The sequence below is a fragment of the Gracilinanus agilis genome, chromosome 5 (assembly GCF_016433145.1).
Source record: "Gracilinanus agilis isolate LMUSP501 chromosome 5, AgileGrace, whole genome shotgun sequence".
NCBI classification, from domain to species: domain Eukaryota; kingdom Metazoa; phylum Chordata; class Mammalia; order Didelphimorphia; family Didelphidae; genus Gracilinanus; species Gracilinanus agilis.
The window spans coordinates 96,480,733-96,502,887 of NC_058134.1; the positions used below are offsets into that span (position 1 = coordinate 96,480,733).

The 22,155-nt window shown below is 40.9% G+C and overlaps 1 protein-coding gene across 5 annotated transcripts in view; it reads left to right on the top strand.

Annotated features, from left to right (window-relative positions):
* The window catches only part of PRKAG2 (protein kinase AMP-activated non-catalytic subunit gamma 2), a 472,166-nt gene that overhangs the window by 339,253 nt on the left and 110,758 nt on the right, over positions 1 to 22,155 (top strand). For 2 of the 5 annotated variants that reach the window (XM_044677448.1, XM_044677449.1), the window contains one exon: positions 15,123 to 15,344. In XM_044677448.1, coding sequence (XP_044533383.1) covers positions 15,123 to 15,344 — 222 coding nt within the window. The remainder of the gene's footprint in view (positions 1 to 15,122; positions 15,345 to 22,155) is intronic. The other 3 variants (XM_044677447.1, XM_044677450.1, XM_044677446.1) reach the window with 2 other exon arrangements.

A 22,155-nucleotide genomic window follows, 5' to 3' on the forward strand; every position in this document is an offset into this window, starting at 1 on the left:
TCATCTAAAATGTTCTTCCATTCTAGAAATTTCTCAGGGTCAAATCGTGAAGTCAATAATAAGGCTTGATGCCCCCAGCCTCTTCTTTTCCCCTTCCTTGGTATCAAAATCTAATTTCTGGAAAGGGTCTTCTATCAACCACATATGTCTTCTTCTTCCAACCAGGGTATTTATATTTTAAGCCCTTATTTTTTCTCATTGTGGAATCAAAGGCTTTGCTCCCTACCGTTCCCTCTCTCCTTCTAGTTAAAAGAATTTAAGGCGTCAGGGAAGATGAAAGAAAGGGTGTTAAGGGAGAAGGGCAGCTAGAGTGACCTACTATTGGTCTTAACTATTTTAATCATCGTGGATTTGGGTTGCGAGTACATTTGTAGCCCACCTGTAAACACTGGGATAGTCGGGAAGGACTGTGGAATCACTTTCTCTGTTAATCCTTGAAAGTGGATGCCCATCTGGCTGGAACAGTTTGGTGCCATCATCCATGGACACAAGGGGATGGATTGGATGGCCTTGGATTGTTCGCTTTTGCCATGCATTTAGGAGAACCCAGCTTATCTTTTAAAAGAGACAGCAGACGTGCTTGTTCCTGTGTAGAGATGGCTGTTACCCTTCCATCTGCAGCTTCCCAGCTGTCCCATGGTTTCCCCTTTTCCTTCCTCCCTCGCCCCCCCCCCATTGCAGAGAATTTTACAAATTAATCACTGGGGAGGGATGATTCACAGAACTCACTTTCTACGTGATGTGAATGAGAATAGCCCAGATGCCCAGAGCAACACCATAGAAACGAGCCCCAGTGATGACAAGGGAAACAGCAGCTTGGACTCGATCCCAGTTGGGAAGGCCCCCTCCGGCTTCCTCCCCCTTCTGCCTCCCCTTTGCACACATGGACAGGTTTCATTCAGTCTCACCAAGCACTGCACTCCCGGGGTGCCTGACAAGGGTGGAGATACCAGGTGGTGTGTTGAGTCAACAGAGCCAAGGGCTTGTGTTCCCATCGCAGATGACTGTGGCCAGCACCCCACGAAGGAAGGGGGCATCCTGGGACAGGCCCTCTTCCATCAGGCAAGGACAGGAGATGAGAGGTTTGAGAATCTCACTGTCACAGTGAGGGAGATGGGGATGCCAAGTGCCCCATTGACTAATGTTGAGGTTTCCCCCCAATATCAACTTTGAAGTTTCCTTCATACTCTACTTGCATAATAACTAAGCTTTTTAGTACTTTAATATTTACAAAGCACTTTACATACATTCAATCCTCACAACAATCCTGTAAAGCAACTAATATTATTATCCCCACTTTACAGATGAGGAAACAGACAATCAAGGGATTTGCTTAGGGACACATAGCTGGTAAATCAGAGGTGGGATTTGAACTCAGAACTTCCTGGCTCCAAGTCTAGAACTTTTTCCATGATAACAGTTAACATTCATTTTAGCCTAAAAGAAGACTTCTGTGTCTGCCTTCTAAAATCACGCCCTGGGATCTGTTCTCTTCAAATCCATTCTGTTTTCACTGGATAGAAATGTATTTCTCAACTTTTTTTTCAGTCCAAAGACCCTCTTGGGAAGTTCCAGGGACACAGAAGGGGTAATGCTTTTCATTCAGAAACCATTTCTTTCCCTTTTTCCAACCTTGGCTAGCCAAGGTGATTTCCTACCTGATTTTGGATATATTTACTGCTGGCACTCATTTGACTTTGGGCTCTGTTTTGGGAGCTGGTCTCAGCAACTGTTAAAAGCTAAAAATGAGGTTGGTAGACAGCTGCTGGCGATGCAGGAACAAGCGGTCTCATGACTGGGCTAAGAGAGCTCTTGTGATGTTCTAAAGGTTCAGGACCAGTGGCTGGGAAACAGTGGAGTCTGAGAGAAGCTGGAGACAAGACAGGGACGTTGTTAGGTCATGGTGGCCATAGCCCCCAATGCTGAGGATGGGCAGACGAAGCCTTTGTGTGGACTTTTGGATCTAGAAAGGAACTTGAAAGACCCTCTAGCCCAAATTTCTCATTTTATCCATTAGGGAATAGGCCTAGGGAAGTTGTGATCTCCCCAAGGCAGTGGCAGAACCTGAATTAGAACCCAGGTCTCCTGGTGCCCAGGACACTGAATATGCCTCTGTATCATTCTGCCTTCCTCCTCAGGCCTGTCACATCCAGGTACTAATAGCCCTGGGCAGAGGATTTCTCTCAATAAAGTTATCTGCTCTAACAGGGCAGACAGGCTGGCCATCCAACTCTCCCCTCAGTTCCTCAGCCTGCAGTCCTTAATCCTGAGTTTACCCCCAAACACAATCTGATTTTAATAATAATAATACTGCTTGTTTTTAACAGATAGCATTGGCCTGGCAAAAATCTGAAATACTTTGTTGTAAACAGCCCTTCTAGGGGAAACAGAACTTTGATTTATTGGCCTGAAGTGATGCAGAACTCCAGATGCTGACCTAAGAACAAAGCTGAGTAAGGCCGAGGCTCTCCCCACCTTCCTCCATAGCCCCCCCTGATGCTTGAGATTCCAGTTAGAGGTCATTAGAGCAGACGAGCCCAGATCCATTTCTGTAACCTGACAAATAGCCCAAGACCTTGTTCCCTATTCAGAAAGACATTCCATACTCTTAGGAGGGGTGATCTAAGAGTCCTTAAAACCTCAGGGTATGAGCTTCTCAGATCCTTTTCTGAGGGCAAATTTTGGGAAAGGAGGGAGAACTAACACACTGGATACTGGATGAGGCTGTATGGGAAAGGGACTCACGGGGTGAGGACCCACATTCAAATTCTGCCTCCAATGTCTACAGCCTGTGCGACCTTGAGCACTAAGTCCCTTATACGTCACTTTGCCTCAGTTTTCTCATCTGCAAAATGAGGGAGATGGAATGGGGTGATCACTCGGGTCTCTTTCAGCCCTAATTCTATGAGCGTATGAACCTTTACAATCTACCCCTTCCCTATTTCAGCATCATCTCTCATTACCCTTGTTAAGAAACAGTCACCAGTCCTTGGCTACATCATGGCCAAAATAGATTTCTTTGACTGATTAATCTTGAGGTTGGATGGAGCAGAGACCACAAAACAGTTCTGGACAGCAGGAATCTTTGGATAGATTGAATAAAGCAAATATATATACATATATACATATAAATATCTACATACAATGTATCTATATAGCATATATGTATATACACATATGTATACACACATAAAACCTTAAGGAAACAATCAAAAGAAGAGAGCTACAGTCAGAGATATGGCCAGCATACATAGGGATATGTTTAGATCTATTTAGATCTATTTTTACTGCTCGTGAACTATTCACATAATTAGCTTAGACAGGCAAAAACAGACTACTGAGGCTTAGCAAGTTCCATGGGAACCTCCTGAGCATTCAAAGAAAGGCAAACTATTACTGGATAATGGATTAGAAGTTTCACAGGTAAATAGGCATGTCTTTCATTGTTCTGCCTAGGGGCAAGTGGACTTTTCCCATGGACTGGGCTGCAGTATCTAAGATATTAGAACCCCTTACATTAATGTTTGGTTTCCAGAAGCAAAACAGAATAACAGACTTAAAATCTAGTTGTCTCAGTATCCTGAACCCATTTCTCCTACTCTAACCAAATTGGTTGATTAATATTCTTTAAGCATCCTTGTACATGTTTCCTTTTTTTTTAAATTCATTGTATTTTGTTTAGAAGGGCAGGAGAATAGTTGATATGTTTTAGAAAGATTTCCACCCAAAATAATTAAGTAAAATATAATGTATTTGAAGTGACAAACTCTCTGGAAAACTCAACTAAAACAATTCATTTTCCAAGAAATCAAGACGGATTTTACCACTTGTACACATTTCTGACTCACTTTTGTATCATCTGTTTTCCATGGTTCTTCTCGTCCAGTCATATTAAATTCTAGCCCTTCCCTTCAAGTCTTATCTAATCCTAGAAACCTTCCCTAACCAATTGATCTTCTCTAACAGTATTTTTGATCAATCAACAAGTATTTATTAAAGACCTACTATGTGCCAGTCACTGTGCTAGGCACTGGGAAGGGGACAGAAAGACAAAACTGAGACCAAGTCCCTCCTCTCAAAAAACTAATATTCTTTTTGGGGAGAGGGAATGGTCAGAATGCTTACATATAGAAATACATCTAAATAACCAGCATATTAAATTGTTTCTTAAGATTTAACAAAGATATTTCTCGTTTTCCTAACTAAATTGTAAGCTCTCTGAGAGCAGGGGGTCTTTGTTTTCCCTTAGGTATGAAATGGGACAGCACCTCAGGTGTAGTGAGGCTTCTAGGTGGCAAAATGGAGAAAGTTCTGGATTTGGAATCAGGAAGATCTGACTTCCAATCCTGCCTTGGATACATAATACATAAATATATTACATAATAATCACAGGGGTGTTTTTGAGGAGCAAAAGAGTTTTAACTTTTGTATTTTACAAACCTCAAAGCATTATGTAAATGCGAGCTATTATTAACAGGTACTTTACAAATGTTGCATGTGATAATAATGAAAATATGCTAAAAGGGGAGGCTGGGATTAATAAGAAAGTCTCAATTGACTAATGGGGCAATCAGGACCAGTCTCAAACAGAATATCTCTTCCACTTGTCTCCTTGAGGTATTTACAGGAAGCAGCAGTGGGGAAAGTGGACTGGATCTGGGCTCAAAGGATATGGTTTCCAGTACCAGTTCAGCCACTTAACTACTTGTGTGTAACTTAATTTTTTTTTGTTTCTAATTTTATTTTTTAATTTTTATTTATTTTTAATATTTATTTATTTTTAATTTTTTAGAAAATTTTCCATGGTTACATGATTCATGTTATTTCTCTCCCCACCAAACCACCACTCCCACCCATAGCTGACATGCATTTCCACCAGGTTTTACATGTGTCATTGATCAAGACCTATTTCCATATTATTGATAGTTGTACTGGGGTGGTTGTTTAGAGTCTACAGCCCAAATCATATCATCAACCCATGTGTTCAAGCAGTTGTTTTTCTTCTGTGTTTCCTCTCCTGTAGTTCTTCCTCTGAATGTGGATAGCATTCTTTCTCATAAGTCCCTCAGAACTGTTCTGGATCATTGTATTGCTGCTGGTACAGAAGTCCATTACATTCTATTTTACCATAGTTTATCAGTCTCTGTGTACAGTGTTCTTCTGGCTCTGCTCCTTTCACTCTGCATTCCTGGAGGTCTTTCCAGTTCACATGGAATTCCTCCAGTTCATTATTCCTTTGAGCACAATAGTATTCCATCACCAACAGATACCACAATTTGTTTAGCCATTCCCCATTTGAAAGGCATTCCCTCATTTTCCAATTTTTTTCCACCACAAAGAGCATGGCTATAAATATTTTTGTACAAGTCTTTTTCTTTGTTATCTCTTTGGGGTATAAACCCAGCAGTGGTATGGCTGAATTGAAGGACAGTCTTTTAAAAGCCCTTTGGGCATAATGTAACTTGAGTTTTTAAGAACTCATCTGTAAAAATGAAATACTTAAACTAGAAGACCTCTAAAGTCCCTTCCAGGTTGAAATTTATGATCCTTTTTTCTAGGGCATAGCCTCTGAATCTCAAATCAATCAGTCCTGTTGAGTAAGAATAAATGGTTTATTTCTGTTTACCTGGATCATCCTGTTCACTGATTTGCATCTCCTTGGTTACTACAGTCTTAAAAAATACATGCACAGGGTTGGGGAGCCATAAAAGGAGAAAATGCCAGCATGGAAATCATTATGTCAAAAAAAAACCAGAATTATGATATAATGGAAAAAAGCTTAGAATAGAAGTTAAGAAATCCAGATTCTAGTTGTAGCCTTGCCACTCTCTAAATGGGCACATCCTTTCATTTCCATGGAACTTAGGTAATTTACCATTCTATGAAAAGAGAAGGTAGACCTGGATGATCTCTAAGGTCAAATCTCTAAGGATTGAATTTTGATATAAATGGATCAAATGAAATCATTTATGTACAGCTCTTTGCAAACCATAAAGCTTTATGTGAATGGTAACTATTTAGAGATAGCTAGGTACAGAGTGGATAGAGTTTTCAATCTGATGTCAGGAAAACTTGAGTTCAAACCTGGCCTCAGACACTTTTACTAGCTTTGCCTCATCTGTAAAATGGAAGAATAATACTAATAACAACAACAAAGCAGCAACAACAACCATCTCCCGGGGGGTTTTAAGAATCAACATTTATGTACAGTGCTTTGCAAAACTTAGAACACTACCTAAATAAACCATTGGCTATTATTATCTTTTCTAAGTTCTGGACAACAGAAATCTTTCGATTCCTTCAGCTCTAAATCTTATGGTCCTGTGCCCTAACATTCTATGATTCTAGGCTTCTATGAAAGAATGGGTTGTGCTGGAATAGATACTGAGAAGGCAGGTGGATAAACCCAGGGAGAAGGCTTTTGGAACATTATTCACCTTCCACGGAGGGATAGAGGAAAGGAATCAGGAATGGAAATAGCTAAGGAAGCACCACCCAACTGTTAGCTTTTTTGAACTGTGTTTCTTCAACAAACATCCCAGCAAACCAAATCCAGACTTTCTTATTCCAAATCAACCTCAAACCCTTTGGAATATAACTGACCAGGAATGTCACCAGGACTCAAGGAGGAGACCGCAATGTTAATAGATGTCCGTTCTATATGAATGAATATATACTACCACTGACCCATCACAGAACCATGTTTTTTGTTTGTTTTTTAAAAGCCCTTACTTTCCCTTTTAGAATCAATATCATATATTGGTTCCAAAGCAGAAGAGCATTAAGGGCTAGGCAGTGGGGGTCAAGTGACTTGTCTAGGGCCACACAGCTGGGAAGTGTTGGAGGCCAGATTTGGACCTAGGGCTTCCCATGTCTAGGCCTGACTCTCAATCCATTGATTCACCAGCTGCTCCCTGACCTATAGGTTTTCACCGAACTGTCTACTCTTCCTCAACCAACTCCTCTTGTGACTAAGGCCAGGAATGGGCCAAACCCAGTTTTTTGTTTCGTTTTGTTTAAGGTGCTATAAGAGCCACTTAAAACCAAGTGCTTAATTTTGTGATTGGACATTTGAACAAACATTTTACTAACACTCACCAAGTGCACGCCACTCTCCTGGGTATTGGGGATTCAAAATAAAAACAATTAACAACCACATCAACAAAAGTCCTTGTCCTGAATAAGTATACAAATTCATACCGTACAGATTAGCACCAGCATAGCAGTGTCTCTGTCTGGGTGAAAGGAACTGCACTGACCTCTGGAGATTAGTTCCAAGTGTTATCTCAGTAGCATCATTTAAAAGCAAGGGCAATGACTAGCTGCTCCTATGAGTCTTTAAAGTTTGAGCAGCTCACTGCCTTAAGTAAGGATTAGAACTCTGCATTCAGGCTATTCCTTGCACCTTAGTTGAATCCAATTTACTAACAATTTTTAAAGCAATTCTTAGATTCAAGGCATCCTGCTAGGTACTAGAGATATACAAAGGCAAAACCAAATGTAGCCCTAGCCCAGAAGATGTTTTTATTCTACTAGGAGAATATGACAAAGAGATAAACATAGACTTAATGATCTGAGGCATGAACAACTTGCCTGTACATAAGGATAGTATAGGAAAGGCTTCCTAGAGGAGGTGATTCCTGTCCTGACATTTGAAAGAAACTAGAGATTTTTAGGAGGTGGAGGAAATGAATTCCAAGCCTGGGGAACGACCTAGGCAAAAATATGAAAACAGGAGATGGAATGGTGAATGTGGGAATAGCAACTCCACCAGTTGGGCTGAAGCTTGAAAATCCAAGAGGAATCATATGAAATAAACTGAAGCCTTTCCGTTGTCTTTAGGTTTGGGTCCTCCCAGTGAGGACTGACTTTAAGCCTAGGTGAAGTCGATAAACATTTTTATTATGAGATCTTAAGTGCCCCTCCAGCCAAAAATATCTCCTTCACTACTCCTCTGTTATGAACACACGCATGTCCTTGGGAAGAAGGAATTTACCAACAGGTCTTCACTGAGCATCTTTTGTACGCTCAGCACTCTACTGAGCTGAAGAGAGTACAGAAAAGCGATAAGGAGCCATGGACCCTGCCTTCAGGTGTAGAGGCCACTGGAGAAAACAAGCCAGACGCTCATGAAATTACTAAAGGGTAATATAAGGCAGTGTGTAATGAAAAGGGAAATTGTGTGGTACCAACAATAAGGCTGTAGGCATGAAGAGAGACAAATTAATTAAAGGCTCGTTTTCCTCTCGCACACAGAGATGGCTTGGACTGAGTCACCTAGAGGTTACTGACAAAGGGAGGCAATAAGTCATCAAAGAAGGAAGGCTTTATCGAGGAGATGGGACCATAGAGGAATGGCCGGGTCAGTGCTTATGTTTTAGGAAAGAGGAAGAATGACAGAAGGAAACTAAAGGATGAAAGGCAAAGCTCAGATGGGCCAGGAACCTCGATGGGGGCAAATCTTAGAGATATCAGAGGTGGAAAGGACCTTGGAAATCATCTCCTCCAAACTCCTCATTTTACAGAGAAGAATGCTGAAGCTCTGAGGATGGATTCATTTTTCTGGCAACAGCCTTAAGTCATTGACATTGAAATCTGGTGAATTAAGGTGAAATGTTCAAGCTGGGAGATACCATTTCAAATCGGGAACACCGTGTGACTACAAAGTAATAAGAGACTCATTTTCATCTGTTGACTGATTGATGAGGACAAGGTCATAAGGTTTAATCCTCTCCAGTCTGGACTGGTTATATTCCATAGTACAAACTATAGCCTTCACTCTAGCCAACTACCTTGAAAACTGTGTGCCCCTGGTCACAAGGGAAACTGAATAAGAGTGTAGATGACTCAGTGCTAATTCATCCCACTCCTAAAAAAGAGCTGAAAGGACATATCCTAGTGATCGTGAGTCAGGGAAGGTTGTATAGGAAGGGGAGTACAAAATGGACAACAGGACATATCTATAGCTCTCTATCTCTATGGATATCTGTAACTATATCTCAAGATATACCAAGCAAGAATATATTTTCCAGTTCTTTCTTCCTGTGCTAACCAGCCCTCAGCTAGGAATATATAGAATGTGGTTGACAAAAAAGAAGGAAGAATGGAAAGTGAAGGTAATTGGCAGTTGGAACACCTGGGTTCTGATTATGGTTCTACTACTGTTTGTCTGTACGACCGTGAGAAAGTCACTTCTTCTATGACTCAGTTTCCCCATCTGTAAGATGAGGAGGTTGGACTAGATAGCATACCCAAATCCAGGTTTTGAGAGCATTTGAGTCTTTCTAAAATGGAAAAACTCTTCATCTACTTGGCCAGATGAGGAATAGGACAAGGGACTTTTTATTTTTTTGGTGAAGGAACCATGGCAGGGACAAAGACTAGTTCTGGGACCATCCTTCATCTCAATCCCAGCATCCCATTTTGGCAAGGTAAATGAAGAAGAAGGGAGCGAGGGATAGGGTTGCCTGATGAAAAAGAAAAGGAAGGAGAGCCACTAAAGCATGGTTTTTTCTTAAACCATTCCCTTTTGTCTTAGAATCAGTACTGTTTATTGGTTCCAAGGCAGAAGAGTAGTAAAGGCATATAAAGGAATATATAGAATGTGGTTGGGGTCAAGTGACTTGCCCAGGGTCACACAGCTAAAGAAGTGTCTGAGGCCAGATTTGAGCCCAGGATCTCTCATCCTTAGGTCTGATTCTCCATCCACTGAGTCCCCTAGCTGTCTCAAAACATGTTTTTAAAATAGAAGAGAACAGAAGGGAGGCCAGAAGGAATCATAGACAGGCGGGACAGCTTTAAAAGCAATATGTTGAATTTGTTAAATACTTAGAAGAAAGGCAAGATATACAAAATGGAGATTCACAGTTTCATGAACAAACTTCTTTTTATGTTTTATTGTGTATAAGGGAAATCTCATTTTAGTTTGGAATTTTTTTAAATGGGAGGGTTAGGGGGTGGAATGAAGCATGCTACTCTTCTCCTAAGAGTGAGGTGATAGACCCAAGGTGCCAAGGAGACATATATTTTTGGACAGAGCAAATGTGTGAGTTTGTTTTGCATGATGAGGCTTATTTGTGATAAGAAGTACGTCTTTCTCATTTTATTTTGGGGGCAACACGAAGCCAGTGATAGTATTTACAAAGTAAAGAGAAGAAATAAAAGAGAGTTATTGAAGTATCTTTAAAACGTATAGAAAGGGAAGCAGTTAGGTATCTCAATGGATAGTGAGCCAAGACTGGAGATAAGGTGGCCCTGGGTTCAAATTTGTCCTCTAGAAGTTCCCAGCTCTACCACCTTGGGCAAGCCATTTTGCCTAGTCCTTACTGCTCTTCTGCATTGGGACCAATGTGCAGTATTCTAAGATGGAAGGTTAGGTTTTTTCAAAACAAAATAAATAAAATATGTAGAAGGAAACAGAAAGAAATTCAAAGAAAAACCAAGGCAAGTAGGTCATCTCTGAAACTAACATGTGTTTATGATATACATTTTTTAAGCAATACACATTTTTTCTGTAATAAAAATTAAGTGGTTGTTCTTTGTTTACTTTGTAAATGGGAATGTTTTCTCTTTTTTGAAATGTTGATAAAAATCAGAATTTTTAAAAAAAGAAATAATGCCTTCATTTTTTAATTCCCCTTTGAATACTGGGATCCCAAAGAAGCCTGTTTGTGACGGAGGGTCAAAAAGATTTTATACCAGATGATTTCTCAAGTTCTCTTGCAGCCCTGATATCACATGACTGTGAGATCTTAAGAGAATCTGATGGATTTACCCCCATAGGCAGGAACTCAAAGACCATGAAACCGAACGTCATTTGGTTTTGCTCCAAATTCCTTCCTTCTTCCAAGAAGCTATCCTGGGTTTCTCATTCCCTTCCCTTCACCACAGTTGTTTCTCTGCGCCTGTTTGGTCTTCTTCCTCCATCCCTTGGGAATAAGGCTTGCTGCCCCCAGCTTAAGCCCATATTCTCTGAGAGACAATTCCTCAGTGACCACCTGTCTTCAGTGCCATCAAATGACTTGGGTCCATTCAGAACTTGAGATTAAAAGACAGTTTAGGGGCAGCTAGGTGGTTCAGTAGATTGAGAGCCAAGCCTATAGATCTGGGTTCAAGTCTGGCCTCAGACACATCTAACTGTGTGACCATAAGCAAGTCACTTAATCCTGTTTGCCCAGCCTTTGTCCTTTTGTCTTTTGTTATGAAGAGGGAGAGACAGGGAGGGAGAGAGAGACAGAGACAAAGAGAGAGATGACAGAGAGACAGACAGACAGAGAGGGAGAGAGAAACAGAAAGAGAGATAAAGAGATTTGCCCAGATTTGTACAAATTTCTAGCAAAATATCTAGGATTATAATAAGTCACCAAATCTTTCCACCATACCGTGCTGCCTAATTACAAACCTAGCTGGGGTTCTCCTCACTCTTCTCTCTTTTCCTCCCCTCTTTCCTTTCTTCTCTCTTTCTTCCTGCTTCTATCCACTCTTCTCTCCTCTTTTTTTGCCTCTGCCTCTGTCCTCCATTCTTCATTCTTTTTCCTTCTTTCCTACCTCCCCTCATCTGTCCTTTTTTCTTCTTTCTTCCTCACTTTTGCTGACAAGGCACAACTTGGTCCTATTTGGGCTCTGGCTTATGGCTCCCTAGTGTCTGGAACCATTCATTTGGCACCCTCTGAAGCAGCCAGGAGCAGTTTCTGTTGACTCACCGAACCTATTAACTTGTCTTGGCTGTAGGATTTAGAGAATCAAAAGGCGTTGTTCACCCTCAAAGACTTTACAGCTCTGTTCCTAAAATGAACCATTAAAAGGAACCGCATTCCCTGCAGAAAGAGAAAGAAATGGGCCTCCCTTAGAACGGTGCCTTCTTGGGTTACTGTTGACATAGTATGCTTTATCCTATCTAGATAGGGCTTTAGGAAAGATCCAGCACACACATTGTGGTATATGGATGTAATGAATATTAGTGGGCGATAACAAAGGATGAAGATAAAAAAACACAGAAGACCTTGGGGAGATTTGTATAAATGAAAGCCAAGCCAAGGAAACAGAACCAGGAGAATTGTTTGCACAGTGATCATGATAATATCAAAGAAAACAATGTTGAGAGACTTGGGAACTCTGATCAGTAATCAATGGTGACATCTCGGATGGATGGTCCACATGCCTCCCACCTCTTGTTAGGGAGGTGGTAAAATAGTGGTACCAAGTGAGGAATACATTCATTCCTAGACATAGCCAATATGTTGATATTTTAACTGTATCTTTTTAAAAAATAAGGGATGCTCCCATTGGGCAAAGATATAATCTTTGTTTAAATAAAACAAAATACTTATTTCATATATGTAAATAAAACATTGTTTTAATAGAGTATAAATAAAAGGTTGCTTTAACAGACTAGGCAGATCTCTTTTTAAGGGAATCAGGGACCCAACCCAAATAGTTCTTCCAGGAGACCTTCCTGGACCACTCCAGTCTACCTTCATCTTCTCCTCTATTCTCTGCAAACTCCTGTATAACTACCGCCTCAAATCAAATACTATCTGCTACATCTTATTTTGCTTTTGTTTGCCTTTCTTGTCTTGTCTCCATAATTAGGTGGTAGGCTTCCTGAGGACAGAGACTTGGTTTTCTTTTCCTTCTGACTCCCCACAGAGACAAATTCGGGGTCCCCCACATAAATGACCAATAGCCACTGAATGGCCTGGGACTAATGTCATGGGGTGGGAGGGCCAGAAGAGAGGTAAAGAATAGGACAATTTGCCCTCAGGTTTTATTGAGGGGAAAAATGATTTATTTGAAATAGTTAAATGGGATTGACTATGCCAGGATTATGTCTTACCCTCTATATTATGCAATCCCACACTTAATTTAAAAAATCACCTTAAAAGGCTCACAAGCAGCACGTCCAACCTTCTTTCCTATTCGGGCACTGTTGTTTCTTTAGGCAGGCATTTCTGTTGTTAGCAACAACATTTCAGAAAAGCCCAGTTATCTTGGCTCAAGAACTGAATATCTGAGAAGGCCTTTGAGAGTTGATTTTTCATTCACACACAACACACACATTCATATTTATTATGTATGTGTGCATTATATATGTGCATATGTGTGTGTTTTCCATTTGCTTTTAGAAAATGGCTTTCAGGTCTATGAAAAACACCCAACATTCCAGAAAGATTTGTGGCGACACAGAGAGTCAGAAGACCTGGGTTCTAGTCCTGGCTTTCCGTGCCTTACGTTGTGACCTTGGTCAATTTACTTCCTTTCTCTCCACCTCAATTTCCCAGCTGTAAAATAAGGGGCTTAGATTGCATTGATTTCTAAGGTCCCTTCCAGCTTTAATAACCTTCCATAAAATTCAGGCATTGATCTTCTTAGTAGAAATTCCTTTTCTTTTAGGTGAAGTAGGTGATTTCTTACATGTTATGATTTGGAAGGCATAAGAAAAGGCTCCTTGCCACCAAGTCTATCTCTAGTATTTATTGTGGATTCCTGTATTTCCTTTCTTGTTCCTTAGGGGTACCAAATTGTCAACCAAAGCTAAAATTCAGAGTTCTTTTGAAAGGATAATATCCTCATTATCAGCTTTTAACACATTGGTGAGAACTAGTTGATTGAACCCTTTCTACCTGGACTACCAAGTAGAGGAACTTTTGCTGAGGCAGATTGGAGGTCCAAAGTAGGAGTATTATCCTCAGAAAATAGGGGCAATGAACTCAGCCAATATAATCAGAAACAGTCATTGGCACAGCCACCTCCATGCCTTCCACCTCCACACCCTGCCATGTTTCCTTCCTATCCTGACAACTGCTGAATTAGGAGAGTGAACTTCAGAGTCAGAGGTAGGTATGATCTCATGGCCTGACCTATAAGAGTAAATTTAACTCAAGAAAAATAAAAAAATGGGGTGCAGCTGGGTAGCTCAGTGGATTGAGAGCCAGACCTAGAGATGGGAGGTCCTGGGTTCAAAGCTGGCCTCAGACATTTCCTACTGTGTGACCCTGGGCAAGTCACTTAACCCCCATTGCCTAGCCCTTTCCGCTCTTCTGCCTTGGAACCAATTTACAGTTGATTCCAAGATAGAAGGTAAGGGTTTTAAAGGGGGGGAAAAAGAGAAAAATAAAAGGGCCTGAAGAACAAAACTCTGGCGAGGAAGGCAGGCAGAATTGCTTCCGAGGAGGAAATGAGGGGGAGAGTTCCCAAAGACAAGGATGTGGGAGAACAGGGAATTCATGAGAAGAGTTCTTACTTTAAAAGGACATGTACAAGACATACAAGTTAACTGAGGATGACTCCACAAGAGGGGAAGAGATGGAAATTAACTGAAACTAGCATAATAATTTAAGACTCGGATCAGAAAAACAAAAACTCTGATTGGAACTGAGGCTCATGCTAAATGTTAAAGACAATTAAAATGGCATTTTTAGTTTTGTCTATTGTTTGGACCCAGTTAATACTGAATGATGGGTTTACGTTTAGGAGGTCAAATGTTAATCATTCAGCTTCATCTTCCTTAACTCTGAACATGTTCTACTTTCTAACACGTGATGGAGTTAGGATCCAGGAGACCCAGGTTTGGGTCCTGCTTTTATTGTAAGCCTTTGTAGACTTCTTCATCTAGAAGATGGCAATGATCATATCTGTGATATTTAGCTCGTGGGAAATTTTGAAGAGACCCCAGTTCTTCTAGTCCTAGCTCTGCCACTCTCTACCCCTCTGACATTGTGCAAAGTACTTCAGTTTGGACCTCAATGTCCTTTCCTTGTGTATTGTGTAACCCCGATGGGCAAATATAATACATTCACAGAAGGGGGGGAAAGCCTATAACTCAGGGCACAAAAATTATATTTAGAAAGAGAAAGATCAGTTCTGACTGGTGATATTAGGGGACACTCTGGAGGGAATAGCGTGTGATGGGTATTTTGAAGCATCGCAGGAGGTCCTGAAGATGTGGGAGAAGGGGATCCAGAAGGAGCCCGCTTCCCAAAGGTCGGAGCAGAGGCTGTTTTTTTCCAGAAGCAAAGAATTTGATAGAGGCTCCCAGCCCTCAGGAAAGCACAGATTTTGTCATCTGCCTGACTTGGTCCAGGCCAAATTTCTAATAGCGCTTTATCGTTTCTCCTCCACAGCATCCGGCCTTTCGTCTTCACCATCTACCCCTACCCAAGTGATCAAGCAACATACTTTTCCTCTTGAATCGTATAAGAATGAGCCTGAGCGATTAGAAACTCGAATTTATGCCTCCTCTTCTCCCCCGGACACAGGCCAGAGGTTCTGCCTGCCCTCCTTCCAGAGTTCAGCCAAGCCTCCCTCTGCAGCTCTGGCTCCCTACGCTACCTCCACAACAGTGAGTCGGATATTCCTTTTTGGGATTCTGGGTGTGTGTGTGGTGGGGGGAGAATACTAGGTGTGGGTAGAGACCAGGCCCAAAGTACACTGATAAAAACCAGTTACTTTTTCCAGAATGCTCTGGCTTAACCTGGCTCTGCAGGTGCTGGGACCAAAGACTGAGTAGATTCCTAATGGAAATTATCCTGAACGATGACAATGAAAATCCCCTGCCCAAAAGTGCCTCTTATTTAAAGGGTCATCAGTTAAGACCTTTTGGGGATAATACTTGGGAAACATTGATCTTTGGGCAGTCGAAAGCTGGATAGGTAGAATTCTGCAGGTATCAGCACCTGGAAGGTATTCTGCCTTGTATGTACAAGGAGACACGGAATCACGGAATTCCACAGTTGGAAGGAAAGCGGCTGGCCATCTGGTTCAACCCATACACAAAAGGATTTTCTACTTTGATATATCTGACCAATGGACACCTGCTTCTGCTGGAAGACCTCCAAGGAGGATGGACCCTGAGCCTCTAGAGACGGGCCGCTCCAAATGTCAGAAAGTCTTTTCTCATGTTGAGCTTCAATTAAGCCACTCAGTGCTTTGAGTTCTGCCCTCCGGTGCCAAACAGAACACATCAAAGTCCTCCCCGCCATAATTCAGTCCTTCTTAAAGAGAGATTATATTCCCCCTTCATGTCTCTTCTTTAAACTAATCCTGCCTGGTTCTCTTCAAGTTATACTCATATGACATGGACCCAAGGCGCTTCGCCGTGCTGGCTCCCTTCTCTGGTACCCCCAACTTATTGATGATGTTCTTAATCTTCAGTGTCTAAACTGGAAACCACACTTTAGAGGAAGCCAGAATGTAGTGGCTCATAGGGAGTAGAATACTGTTGGGCAAGCAAGACTGATAGACACATGAAATGAATGACCCAAATAAATCATTTGTCATAGGGAGTGGAAGAGGACAAGTATTTATTAAGTGCCTACCATGTTCTAAGTGCTGTGCTAAGTGCTTTACAGATATCTCATTTGGTCCTCAAAACAACCTTGTGAAGTAGGTGCTATTAAGATCCTCATTTTGCAACTGAGGGAACTGAGGCATTTAGAGATTAAGAGTCACCTAGCTATTAAATGTCTGAGTCTAGATTTGACTGACTCCAATTCAGGTTCCTGACTCCAGGTCCAGTTCTCTATACACCCAGCAGCCTCTTATCATAGAATAATAATGATGATGATAATAATAATAATAGTATTTATAAAATACCTAATATATGCCAGGCACTGTGCTATCTCATTTGATCCTCACCACAACCTGGGAGTTAGGTGCTATTATTACACCCATTTTACAAATGAGGAAACTGAGGCAGACAGGGGTTAATTGTCTTATCCAGGGATACAGAGATCTTAAGTGTCCAAGGCTGGATTTGAACTCAGATCTTCCTCATTCCAGACCCAGTGGTCCCAACTAGTTCAGTCCACAGTGTCCTAACTTTCTCCCTTTGAACTCCTGTATCACATATTTCCCCATATTACTTGTTTGGCACAACTTTGTGGCATTCTGTATTGTGACTTAATTGTTTCATGTGCCCACTTCTTGTCTTTCCAACTACATTGTAAGCTTTTTGAGAGGAAGGATTCCATCTTCTTCTCTTGTCATCTCATCACTGCCTTTGAGGAGAAAGATCCCATCTTCTTCTCTTGACATTTCATCACCTCTTTTGAGGGGGAGGTTCCCATCTTCTTCTCTTGTCATCTCATCACTCTACCTGCCCCAGTGTGGTACTTGAGGAAAAGTAGAATAGAAGGGACCTTACAGGTCATGTAGTACAAAATTAAGTTGTCTCAATTTTATAGATGAGGAAATTGAGTCCCAGAGAGACTGAGGGACCTGCACAAGTTGGTAAGTGGAAAAGATGGGATTTGAACCCAGAGCCACTGACTTCAAGTCTAACATTCTTTCCACACTGCTACTTTCACCATTACCTGTCACTGCTAGCTGAATTCGTTTTCAGTAGAACTCTAGTATGGCCTTAAAACTTTATTCCTGATGCTAAAAGCACTAAAAAAATAAAAAGGAAAATCCTCGTGGTCTGTCTGGATTGGCTTGACTTGATTCAGCAAATCCAGCTTTCCTGTCCTGTTGCAAATGAAGATTTATTTGCCATGCAAAGAGCATAATATAACAACAATTCATTCAGCAAGTATTAAACACCTACTTTTCCTAAAATTCCACACTTGGGCTGTTAGGGATGGAGGTGATGAGTTTAAAAGGGGAAGAAGATGGGATCCTTCCCCTCAAAGGAGGTGATGAAATGACAAGAGAAGATGGGGATCCTTCTCCTTCCAGAAGCTTAAATGTAACTGGGGAGACAAGATGTGGGCACATGAAACAATTAAGTCACAATGCAGAGTACCGTATGGTTGTGCCAAACACGTAATACGGAGAAATATGTGGTACAGGAGGTCAAAAGGAGAAAGTTGGGTTTTTTCTATATGTTCAGTTAGTCAGGGAAAGGTTAATAAAGGAAAAGAAATCTGAGCAGAACCTTGAAGGATAGCAAGGATCAAGGAAGAGCACCAGCATCCATAGAAGAGCAGCACCAAAGACTCTGAACGAGGAATAAGCCTGACATGTTGAGGCAGGGAGAAGAGGGAACTGCCTGTAGAAGAGGGTTCATTTTGGGGAACAGCAGGAAACAGGGTGATAAAGATAGGATGGAGCCAGCTTTGAAGGCCTCTGGGTTCAGGGTGGTGGGCCACTTCCACTGTAGTCTGCAAGGCCATGGTGGTGAGGGATGAGGTGGTAGTGGCTGGCACATGTTCTCCCCCGGGGTCCTCATCCTGTCTTAGCTAAGATGCTGTGCAGTTGGTAGGAGTTCAAACCCCCATCCATGGAAGTTGCTTACCCAGATGATGCCATAATCTTGTTCATTTTGATGTTCAATGGCAGCTAGGCCATGCAATGGTTAAAGTAGAGGATTTAAACACTACACTCCATCACCCTCAGCAAGTCACCTACTCTGTCTCAGTTTCTCCATCTATAAAGTGGGAATTATAATTATACTTACCTGAAAGAGTTGCTAGGAGGGTCAAATGAATTAACATTTTGAATAAAACATTTTGCAAATCTTAAAGCACTATCATAAATGCTCTGCTGCCCAGAGATCTTAGGTTCAACCAAAACCTTTACTCCTCCTTTTAAGTAATCTCATTCACAAACACTTAGCAAAAAGTGAACGCTAAAAAGTCTTGCACTAGTTGGAGAAAATTGTGCAATTTCATAGAAATTTCATAGAAATGTTCATAGAAAACATATTTTAAATCTGATATATAAGCCCAGAGTTCAATGAGAATACACGTCTTGTCTTCAGTGGAAGTACACTTATGGGGTCAGTGGTGGTAATGGTTTGGAGGCTGGGCAGGGAGAGAGGGGAGTGAGAAAACTATAGGTGGAAGAGAGCTGAGTATGGCCCCCTCGGGTTCATGGAAATTATGACTAGGAAAAAGCATATCAAGTTTCACAGTTCTGTTCTCACTATTGTGAGGGATCTTTCATATCTAGTGAGGTTCCTTAGGTTCAGGACCTGTTAAGGAGCTGAATCCTTAGCTCTTGCTCAAGGAAAGAGTCCTCAGAGTTTAGCAATCTCAAAATAAATTCAGGCTGAACTTCTCAGTGTAAACAAAAGGAAGGAGAGGCAAGGTTCCGTGAGTAATCATTGCCCGTGTTATATGACTAGAAGTTAGTCAGATCCCTTGGGTTCTAGGACTGGTCTGCTTCTACCTAGACATGAGACAATGAGTAAGCCACTTAACTCTCTGATTGGCCATCTTTAAAATGGAGAAGCTGAACTAAATCTCTAAGATCTATGAACTAAAAACCTATGAAACTGATAAGCATTTTCAGTTAGTGCTTATCACGCATACCAAAATACATTGTTGAGTTCAGGTGTTTTTAGAATGAGATTACACCATTTAATGAAGCTTGCTCACACGGGGTTTATCATTTAATTTAGATAAGGCAGTCTAGGAATATATATAGATATAGGTTTCTGTGTCGGTCTATCTATCTGTCTCCATCTATTTATCTATCTATCTATCTTGTTAAAGAGGCATTCATCTAACTATATAGAATGAGATATTTTATGATGGATAAGTTGAAAAGTTATTGTTGATTTCCTTTTTTTTAAGAGGAGTATGAACTTTCTGAAAAATTATCAGACATATATTTGGGCACAGGTAACCTCTCCCCCTGCCGCCAACACACACATTTTTAGAACAGCTGAAGTCTAGCAAAATTGACTGTCAAATTAATTTCTATACAGGAAATTATATGGGTTTGTTGATTTGCATTCTAAAATGAGAGGTTAATTCCTTTGGGGTGAAAAAAACCCTCTCATACTAGTTTGAGTTAAAATTATTTGGTAGTTACAAGAAAAATGGCCAGAACTTTCTTGATTCCTATATGTTGTCTGATAATTGTGCCTATCCATACCCTGCTACCCTCCTCAGACCCAAAGGGTTTGATCATGTGCCTACAGATCCCTTGCTGCTCTCAGAATTTTAGTCCTGAGATGTACAGTGCCCAAAAGAACATTGTTATACATTTGCCAATAGGGTTTCATTCTGACATAAAATGTACTTATAAAAATTCCTAAAGTTCAAGGCTGCCATTCATGTAATACTCATTTCCTACTTTATCACTATCTATAAGCTTGAAGTTCTGTACATTGGGTTAAAATGAGAGATACTGTACTTATTTCTAAGGCTGAAGTATGCTATACAATAAGCTCAGCAGTGAGTCTTCCAAGAAAGCATGCTGGACAGTTGGGACTGACAGGGAAATATTTTGTCTGACATGCATCAGTGAGCAGCAAAATGGAAACTCTGGGGCTAGGAGTTCTTTTCATATTTGGCTATCTTGACCCTAAATGAGTCCCCAACATTTTGTTGGTTCAAATTTCATCTCTGATGCTTACTACCTAGAGAACCTTAATCTAACCATTTAGCCCCCTTTGGCCCCAGTTTGTTTATCTATACACAAAATGAAGGAGCTGCTGAGATTCCTTCCAGTTCTACATCAGGTTCTAGGATCTCTTGGTTTCCATAACTGAAAAACTGGGAGAAAACCACTAAACTATCTCTCAGGGTTGTATTTGGAAATCAGAAACCAAAAGTGATGATAAAACATTTTTAAAATATACAAATGCTTCATGATTACTCAGTATTGTAGAGCATTTGAATATATGCTATTTTATATTAATCTATTCAGATGCACTGCTTTAACTGAAGCAAAAGCCAGCTGCCCAGAAATAGCCTCCAACCAGCTAAATTGCCTTTTATTCATGACAGATTAGACATTTTAAAAATAGACTTTGTGTCTGGGTGTGGATGGAAAAGATTTGCAATAGGTCAAGGAGCGAGAGTTGGGAAATCGACTCTGGTAAAATTCATATTGGAATTAGTTATCATTACTGCTGGTGCTTGGAAAAGTGTTGCCTTTGTGTTGAAGCGCCAAGCAAAGGATATCCGTTCCCTTGGCTGTCAAAAGGAGTGTGTTAATTGGCATTCTTCCTCTTTGCCTTCTCTGCTCAAGTCTTTAGAGAATGTGCAGAAAAGAACTGGGGAGACAGGCCAGGAAGAGCTGTACTTTTTGCACAATTGAGAGACACAGCATAGTCTCTGGGTATGAGCAATGAACTGAGGCCTCGGGAGATCCTGTCTGTTCTCTTTCCCAAAATAACCGGGTTCTGGGAGAAGTTAGATACCTAACTTATAAAATGGGCTGCCTCTCCTGAATGCCCAAAGACCAGTTTTCCAGAGAGTAACAATTCTCAAACTTTTTGCTCTCGGGACCCTTTTACAAAATTGAGGACCTCCCAAAGAGGAAAAAAAATGCAAATACACACAAATATAAAACATACCTACAAATATTAAAAAAAATGCAAATACAGACAAAATGTGTAGGTTATGTCGATCGTAATTTACTGTATTAGAAATTAAAATAAGTGTTAGTATTATTATAAAAATAATTTTGTTGTATACTTGTAGAAGGGTTGTTGGTGATTCTCACTTTGAGAACTACTACATATATATATTTATATATATTTTTATATATATACATACATAGTTATATAGAGCAGTGATTCCCAAAGTGGGCACCACCGCCCCCTGGTGGGTGCTTCAGCAATCCAGGGAGGCAGTGATGGCCACACTTATTTTGTATTACATTCTATTCTGAGTTCAATAAATAGTTTCATAATTTCCAGGGGCACCAAATAATATTTTTTCTGGAAAGGGGGCAGTAGGTCAAAAAAGTTTGGGAACCACTGATATAGAGTGTTCTATATGTAGATTATTGGAGGAAAAACTTAAAGTCTTGCCCTTCTTTTTACAGACTGGCTGCTTATCAAACTTTTGAGTTCTATTGATTATGAAGCACTCATAACGCACACAGGCCTGTATTAGGCAGAGTTGGTTGGTTGTTGTCCATCCTACTTAAAGAGGACCAAAAGGACATCACTATGTCAGGGTCACTGTACAGTGTGTCCAACTGTGGCTGCTCAGACCAGTATAAGCATGAAAGGCTCCACCTTCCACAGATTGGACACAAATAGTCTGTATGAACATTTGGGATGAAGCTGTCTCTTGATTTGTAAATCTCACACTTCCTTTGAGTGACTGAAATTTTGCTTTGCTCAGAGTGCACAGCACCTTTTTGGATGAAGGCAAACTATGCTGGACAGTCCTGGGCTGATGTCTTTGGAGAGACCTTGACCTGGCTACTCTTCAGCATGGCAGTAGTTGAGAAAGGGGATTCAAAATCAAG